We start from the raw sequence: 9,581 nt of genomic DNA on the forward strand, positions 1-9,581 counted from the left end.
TGCACAAAAATATAATAATGATAAAGATATTATAATTTTTCTTCAAGGATATTCTTATTGAAGGTCTTCTGATTCTAATCCAAGTAATTGCAACTTTAATTCTCTGTCAAAAATTATTACTCTTCGAAAAAAATTAATGTATCAAATGAAAAAAATTGAAACTCAGATGCTATAATCTTAAGTAATGAAATTCAATTGTATCAAATTTAAAAGTAAAATAGAAATGGTATTGTCTCTTATTATTTATACAAACTTATCTTTTTAAAAAATGCTAAAAGTGCGTGCTTTTTAAAGAATCATTTGGGCCGGTTTCACCAACGTCAATTGCTTGATTGGAACTGACTAATCGAGTTTGCTGTTTAGAATCAGTAGTAAAATTATCTTTTTAAAAAAGGCGCTAAGAAAATGTGCTTCTTGAATAAAACCTAAGAATCCAATTAATAGTAGTTTTACTCAATTAATAGTAGTTTTAATTTTTCTTCAAAGATATTCTTATTGAAGGTATTTTTAATTTTTTTCAACTCAAGTAATAGCAACTTTAATTTTCTGTCAAAAATTATTACTTCTTCAAAAAACTAATGTATCAAATGAAAAATTAAAACTCAGATGCTACAATCTTAACTAATCAAGTTAAATTCTATCAAATTAAAAAATAAAATGCAAGTAGTACTATCTGTTGTTACTTAACTCTAATATGTATTATTCGTATAAAAGAATTTGATATCAACAATTAGCACCAAGTTAAATTTCATACAAAATAAAATAAATAATATAAACTTTAATGATGCCTATCATTCGTAAAAAAGATTTGATATCAATAATTAACGCGAAGTTTCTGATCATTTAGTACCAAATGCAACTGTACATTTTTCCTCTGGTCGACGTTAATAAAATCAAAAATTTCAGATTTGCATCGCAATATCTTCGCTCGTAGGACACGTAGAGAAAAAATAAAAACACTTTCATTATATATATTTTGAGTGAATGCAATCGATTAAGCAACTTACAATCTGATCAGTTCAGCCCTTATTAAGATCCAATCTTAATCTGGCAACTCACAGGCTCGCTCGTAAAACCATCGCTGCGCGTACCTTAGCACCGAGATATTATATCAGTGTCCCTAGATAAATAAATTTAATTAATTCTGGTTTCGTTTCTTATTTATACCTTTATCATTGTTATATTTTTGCGCAAATCAGTATTAGCTGACTTCTAATGTCTCGTGAGTCTATATTTTTTATTCTATAAATATCTAGAATTGAATAAAAGAATAAATAATGAAATTAAAAACGATTAAATAAGTAAACAAACATATGATTATTAAAATGGAAAATGGCGAAAGAAATAAGAAATATAAATTTTAAAATATAAATTGAAAATATATATTCTTATTTATATACATTATACTTACGTACGTAAAGATTATATATATTTGTATAGATTTTTCTTTTTACATTGTGTACGTTTGAAATTGTACTTGCAAACTTTTTTATTTTATATATTATTTAGATATCTATAATTATTACACTTTATTGATACTATATGCATTACTGATATGTGTATCGTACATAAATGTAACATAAAAACAACATTACGCGATTATAAAAAGTGTTTTAAGAAACCAAGATCCCTCAAATATAGTAATATATCAGCTAAGATCTTAGATATTTCATCTCCGCCTTTCTGCTTTAATTTCCTACAATATTCTGTGATACCTATTTCTAGTATTTGTTGTTCATTTATAGAGGTGTATCCCATTAATATTGGTAAAAAATAAGATGCAATAACGAAACCGAAGAGACTACCTCTCTTGTAATCGTCAAGGAAAACATCGTATGAATACTTATCGACATTCCAAATTCCAGCCTCTAACAGATATTCTTTCAACGCGTCATGGTAAACACGCATTACATCGAAAAACTTATCTTTCATCACTTCATGCCAGCAACACAAACTAATGTACGTAGAGAGATCAACGACGGGAGTCGAATAGGTACATGCCGCGAAGTCAATCAGCATCGCATGTTGTTGTTCATCACCTTCTCTCTTGAAGAGAATGTTATTCAATGTAAAATCGCCATGACATATTGTGGACAAAGGTTCTAGTGGTTTAATCATCTTGTTCATCACTTCGTCGAATGCATTTGAAAGTAAAGCTTCCATTTTGTCGCAGAAAGCTGCGTCATGATTGTGGCTGCGAAGATATTCCACTGCTCGCGTTGCCTGAGAATTGACTAAAAGCTTAAACTCGTCAAACTTATCATACTTAGATCCTTGAAATTGTCCCACAATATCGAAGAACTTTTCTTTCTGTAATTCTTTCATGACATATCCTCTGCCATGGAAGCGTCCTATCTCGCGCATCGCCGCTAATGTGTATTCTAATGGAACGTTATATTTGTATGTGTAAGGATAATATCCTCGTTTACTGACATTCTCCAAAGCAATTACTGAGTCCATAGGTGGCTTCTCGTCGACATAAAAACATCTCGGAAAATTCTCATCCGATCGAGCACACATCCGGTAAAACGATATTTCGTTGTGAAATTGCAAGTCGCTGCCCATCATCTGTCTCCAGACTTCTAACTGTTTAGGTCTTTTTAGTATTATAGAATGTTCTTCATTCTGATCCGTCAGTCTATTTTTAAACTTGACGCACGCATAATGTATAGTGGACATACAAACATTGGAGGTCTCGGTTATCTCGTACTGAGCTTCATCGATGTTTGGACCAAAACTTTCAATGATTTTTGACATTACCTTTTTGATCCATTTTTGGAAATCTTCGTCGTAGGACATTTTTAGTTGTGTGATATGCAATTTGTTGAGTAGCTATACGTCTTGATTACGTCTGTTCAGTGCGAGCAACACTTACTGAGTCACGATTTAATCAGTTTGTATAAAGCGTCTTCAGATACAGCCAACGTACGATTACGTATATATTGACGTCAACTTCGCACACATTCGCTAAATATTGAATCTACATTCAATGTGGATAATTATATATGTCATGCATGTGATATTTACTCATGCAGCATATGTTGACTATATCGTCTAATGTTAAAGCGCTTTAATATTGACTACAGTGCAGATGTAATGCATTACATGTATAGTCAATGATCTTCATATAAATGAAAGGAACTAATCTGTTTTATAATACGTAAAAAATCGCAAATATTATCTTTTAAATATTGATGAAAGAAAATTTATTTACTGTGTATCTACTTTATTTAAAATTAGAAATGCGTAAACAAAAATTTTGGATATGTAGAGATTATCTTTTTTTAATGTTGATTCTGTTTTTAATGGATTATCATGTTCCAAAATTATCTTCGCTTTATCTGTAGCTAAACATAAGATCTATTTTTCAAATTTTTATCTTACGATATTAATGTTAGATTAAGTGAAGTATCTCGAGTGAGGAATTATATAACGAAGCAAAGTTTGCCTTGTTGTAATCTATACATAAAACACATTTGTATGTATAATCATGTAATTTAATTTACATTACATACGTAGATAAATTCTTATTTGTAAATTCTTATTTTATATTTTATATTTTTAAAGCATAAGTACATCTCGATAAATATTATCATACGTAAATTTTATAGTTAATTATAAATACAATAAATGTATCCGCATGCTAAAATTTTTATAAAATTATCTTAGAAAAGAGAAATAAAATACTAGACAAATTGTATGTAATTTTTTAATGATTTATAGAAACTTGTTATATAAATCTGTAGAAAAATAACTCTTTATGTTTTTATATAACCCAATGTAACGTGATGTGTTTTAATTGCCATTTGCAAGCATTTATCTTAGATCGTAAAGAACGAAAAAAATTTTTGACCACGTGCTAACGGAACGAATTGAGTACTACGCCTGGAGAAGTGGACTTTTCTAGTCCGGTAAAGTGCATCCCAAGGGCATTGGATGGTGCTGCTGTCGAATAGACAGAGCATTTGCATTCTCCATTTAGAAGAGATATATTCCGTGCTGTTTCTTTCGAGAGAAAAATTTAAGAAGTAATCGCGGTTGACGTTTTCAATTGTTTGAACGGAAGCTAAATAAACTTAAACTTTAAAACTTATATCGCTCCATAAACGTCAACAATAACGAGATTAGTGAGAAATTTAAATATTTCTTACATTCAACTGTAATTGATAAGAAAAATAACAGCAAGGAAAGAACAAATAAATTTAGCGGTAAAAACTAAATATTGCAAGCAGCAAAAAATGCAGACACAATCATACATCGATGATATAAAAAAACTTTTGAATCTACATGATTTTGTAAGAACAAATCAAATTTTTCTTTCAATAATGCATTTTCAACTGGGAATTTAATTCAAATAGTCATAAAAATACATGTCATACCTCCCCCCCCCCCTCTCCCGAAAACGTTTGTGTTTCCGTTTCATGTTAAAGTACGAAGTCCACTCTAAACTATTTTCTCTTTTCGCTCCTTTTCCTCTTTCCAAGATAAGTTAGGCAGGTTTTGGATCTACTAGTGAAAAAACGTCTCCTGCGATTTTTCCAGGTAAAGGAATTTTGCATAATTATGTTGGTGATGTTGGTGATGTATTTAAGTGACTTGCTCAATAAACGGCAAGGAGAGGAAACTCAAGTCACGATGCTATCTGTAGTATATTACACGACAGTTTTAACGAAAATTTCAAGTTAGTGCTAGTGAAAACTTCCGACGTTATGTGACGTGTTGTTAAATTTTAATATCAATACATATTTATTTTTTTCGAGGATTTTGTTTTTCCTGTAGAGCATAATATATTTAAGGCAAGTGTATGTAACTTGTAGTTATTTATTAAGTTATATAATAATTGATTTTTATACTGATTATAAATTAATTATTATTATATTGTTATATTAATTTTGAATACGGTCATTTAATGATCTCCAATTGAACCAGTTTATTACATAAATGTGAAAAGATTAATAAATTAAAGATATCGTTATCTTATTTGAGTGCGATTGTACCGACACGGTAATCGTAATATACAACTTTTTTTTATCGATGAAAGCAGTAAAACTATCATATGCGTTCCTTCTATGTTTGCTAAATGATGATTTATTTCACAATATATCTTAGCTACGTGATATTCAGAAAAGTCCATCATCTCTCGGCGGAATACATAATTACGGCGAGTTGGTTGAGAAGCGAGGAAGACAGACGCTCGACGCGATATTACTGCGTTCTTTTCCCGGGGCGCACAATTCCCTGTCGAAAATTCCGCAAAACATAACAATGACTGGCGTTAAAGAGAGGACTGCTGGCTACGCGAGACGAATCGAGTCAGATTAAATTTCCATTGCAAATTTCATTCAACGGACTGCTTCATACCTTACTTGCACTCTCTTTCTCTCTCTCTCTCTCTCTCTCTCTCTCTCTCTCTCCCTCCTTCCTGTGTCCCTCCCCTCTCTCACTCCTTTTCTCTCTTCCTTTTTTAAGCATTCTCTCGCTCTCAACGATGTGACGACGATTTAGCACAATGTCGTCCCCCAGTAAGATGAACGAGGCGACTAGTATTTACGCGAGGAACGATGAAGCATCGGGTCGTTGGTGTATATCTAAGCGTCGTTATCCGGTTTCTTTGTCGAAGATTATCATTCTGCACGACGGCTGTCACGATCCATTCTATGAAGTAGATAACTATCTCGAGGTTGCATTCCGTAATTGACATTAGCAATCATAGAGTTAACTGAGATATGTAGATACGACTGAGACTATTGTAGACACGAGGCTGACAATAAGTACGATTGTATGATATAGTTTAGAAGGTAGGTTTTCCAAGGATTCCTAAGCATTACATGATATGGATATCGAATTTCTTGTTAAAACGATTGTGGTGGCGACGAACGATAATGAGAACTTTCTTGCATCTAATATGTGACTAAGTGCTCGTTAGACTAATGAGCCCTTAAAAATACACGCTTTCTTGCGTTATCTCAAGCTATTATATGAAGATTTAACGACGTGTTCACAGGTGGTCTTTGTTTCATTGGACGCGGTCTGTCGCCAGCATCATCGTTCTTGTCTTCGACAACAGCAAAACTTCTTTCAAAGTCAATATCATACAGAAGTGTTAAAAATTGGATAATAAAATAAATTAAGTAAATAAAAATTCATAAATTTCTTTTTCATCTTGCTCGTTTAACATATGTTCTCTACGGAATGATGACTATTGTTTCTTATACTGATATTTTTCCCAGCCCTATTACATTACTCGTGCAAATTGCTGAGAGATGCTCTTAGCGACAATTCTCAAGACAATGGCGGATCGCATTACAACATTCGTTACAATTCTTCCACGTCATGTTTTTCATTATGCTCATCGGAAATTCATCCTGTCAACTCGTGCAGAAGGGACACCAAACAGAACCGATGAATTTCGCGCGTTCGTCCTGTTTTCTGCGAAACAAATGGCAGTCAATCGGCGCTCGCGTGCATTTCGAAAGTGAAAATTAATCCGATCGGCCGTGCGGGAAATCAATTCCATAATAAATCTCCCCCGAGCGGATCGTAAATAATATCCGCACCATGCACCGCGAGATAGCGCGTTGGCGCAACGGTGCGACAAAGAAATATGACACCCCACGGTCAAGCTTATTTATCGGCGAAACCGTTCCGAACGGCTCCAACTGAGAACTTCTGCCTCGGTACCGAGAACTCCAGCTAGGACATTTTACACACCCGCTGCATCCATCGAAAATCCTTGCCCACAGTGTATGAGAGTTTGCACTCCGACACGCGAGGCAATCATAAACCTTCCGAGTTGATTCTCTTGCGACATACTTTGAACAATTTTGGCTGGACGCTCTATTCCCCATTGATCACACTATTTTATCTGAAAAAGAGAAAGAATGATGTAATATATATTTACAGAAATACTTTTTAATTATTTGCAATATATAATTACTGAATCTATTGAACAGTATCTGAATATATACTCGAGTTGACGGAAACTTTTTCACCAATAACTTTTTCATCAACTTTTCACTATATTTTTAGAAATTTTTTGTGAGATAAAGTATTGTTTCCAATGAAATTAATGTCTAAATAATTATAATAATATCTACAATAAGCTTACATTATTTCACAAGCATATAAATATGTTCTTTTACAGCGCATTACATTAGTTAGTTATTTTGATCGTAGCAAAATTAACGTAATTGATTTTAATATAATAAAAGCATGGTCGCAGTTACATTAATATATGTGTACGAGAGATGGTGCAGTATCACATTATTTATTACATCACTCTATTTCTCCTCGTAATTGCCGCAATGTTTGATTTAAAGCAATGATCATCCTCGATGACATTTATTTTCCATTAAGATGTATCTTTCTGTAAACAATATAAAATTGTATGTATTGATGTGTATCGATCATAACACATTAGCCGTCGATCGAATTGATATATCCCGCTCTATCGCGACAAATTTTATTCCCCAGACAATTATTCTATTCCTGCAACGAATTCTTGGCGGAGGCCACATGCACGTATCGGCCATGCTGTGCGATTTCTTGCGATCAATTAGCAAAGCCAAGCTTTAATAATACGATCCGTAATCTTAACTAATAATCGTTTGCCGGTGTACGCCTACGTAACTCAGATGAAGCGCGCAGTCATCGGAATTGCATTGCGATGAGGACCGCTAATGTTGAGAATTGAGAATTTATTTGGAGAAAGGAAGAAAATTTATGATGGAAATGTGAGCCTTCGTGCAAACTTTCTTGCTCTCTATACCAGTACTGAGTAAGTTTCTTACTTACAAGCCGCAAGTTTGAAATTATTTCCAGGTTTCATTCATTTAGAAATTAACATAACTTGACAATACTACTTGTATGTAGGCCAATAAGTTTTCGAAAGTAAATCAATAATATAAAACTGACAATATTGCACAATTTATAACAGCAATTTATAATAACAGTAATGAATTCACACACTCGTGAATTTTTGGAATATTTTTGCGCGAGTTTTGTGAGACTGGAGATACACTGTGCTTGAACTAAAAATTGAAAAGTGGGAATGTAGTCTTCAGTCTATCTACTAGACGTTTAAGCAAAAGTTGTGAATCTGAATTTTAAAATAGGAGAGCGAGAGAGAGAGAGAGAGAGAGAGAGAGAGAGAGAGAGAGAGAGAGAGACGTCTACTTTGCGAAACGTGAACAAGGATAAATTTCGGAGTAGATTGAAAGATAACTGTACGGCTTTTTATTTCTTCTATTCTTGCCTACCTTTTACTGGCGCTACATCTCGTTCCCGATGTCACGCCTCTTGCTTTATCCAGCAGGGTTGTGTCTCCTTATTCTATTCGACTTTCCATCGCCGCAGATATTTTACGAGGTGGCTTCGACTTCGTGGACCATAAAATCTCGAAATTTAGGAGAGGCTTTAGCTACAAGGACGCAACCTACTACACCAGACCAGGCCTCGCGTGTCTACATATGTCCTTCGCGAAACATCGCAAAAGGCAAAAACTATTCCCGTGCCTCTTGATTCGAAATCATGAAGGAGCGTGATTGCCCTGGTAGTATTGAATCGAAACGAAGCGCGTCTCGACCTCGATTCCACTGTGTAATTCGAAATGCACCAGAGAATCGCTGATGCGCGCATTCCGCGGCTCGTCAGCCATAACTCGATATTATCCAGAGCCATGATTTAATGGCTTTTAATTTAATTAAACTATCGAGTGAGATAAACGCGCTACAAGTATCGCGATTAAATCTGCTATTGCTATATCTGCCGGCGCGTTACTATGTTCGTTGAGCACAAAGAGGAAACACGTGGATTTACACTCGTTCTCACGAATCGACGATAAATTCTCATTTTTGTCGACGACATGATACAGATGGAAACCATAGACTAGAAACAGAGACAAGAAACAAGACGAAACGATAGTGCGATTCGAAATATATCACATCGGATCATTATACTTTCTTACTCTTGTAATTCTTTTTTCCTTGTAGTTTTTTTTCGTTATTTGATTCATCTATTTTGTGTTTATTATCCTGTTAATTTCAACAAATGATTTATTTTCGCAGATGAAAATGCGTTTAGACATTCAATTCAGTTGCAATTGCAGATGGAAATGCGTTTCAAATTATATAAGAAAATTAGGTGGTATCCTTATTAAATGATAGAGTATATCACATCTTTTTAAATTGAGTTTTCATCTTTTCTAAATTAAGTTAAAAGCAAAATGTTGGTCACGACCATATGAACGGAAGGAAAGGAAATTGAGGAAATGGAGCAGATTGTGAGGTGGAAAGGTGGTCAATGGCGTTGATTCATAATTAAATTAGCTTGAGCCCATTGTACAAGCATGGCTGGCTCTTGTAACCTGTTCGTTCCAAACTTGGCCAATTCTAGCGGCCTTTCGCGAGAACTCGAATTTCTTGTCGGCAAATAAAACAGACCCGTTGAAATTGCTCGCAGCCTTTCGCTAAATTTAATAAAGAAACTTGTCGCGAGCAAAGTTTTGTTACATACGCCGCAATCACGATACAGCTCTTTCATAATGTACGTATATATATATATATATATATATATATATGTAT

The 9,581-nt window shown here is 33.9% G+C and overlaps 2 protein-coding genes across 5 annotated transcripts in view; one reads left to right on the top strand and one right to left on the bottom strand.

Moving 5' to 3' along the window:
* LOC108684293 (tyrosine-protein phosphatase Lar-like) overlaps nucleotides 1-9,581 on the top strand; it is a 320,687-nt gene that overhangs the window by 178,476 nt on the left and 132,630 nt on the right. The window lies entirely within an intron of this gene.
* Nucleotides 1,600-2,863, bottom strand: LOC108684292. Its single transcript, XM_018188538.1, has one exon. It carries the CDS (start codon nucleotides 2,797-2,799, stop codon nucleotides 1,600-1,602), a length of 1,200 nt encoding a protein of 399 aa, XP_018044027.1. The 5' UTR covers nucleotides 2,800-2,863.

This window comes from Atta colombica, unplaced genomic scaffold (genome assembly GCF_001594045.1).
Source record: "Atta colombica isolate Treedump-2 unplaced genomic scaffold, Acol1.0 scaffold13, whole genome shotgun sequence".
In the NCBI taxonomy this organism is placed as follows: Eukaryota; Metazoa; Arthropoda; class Insecta; order Hymenoptera; family Formicidae; genus Atta; species Atta colombica.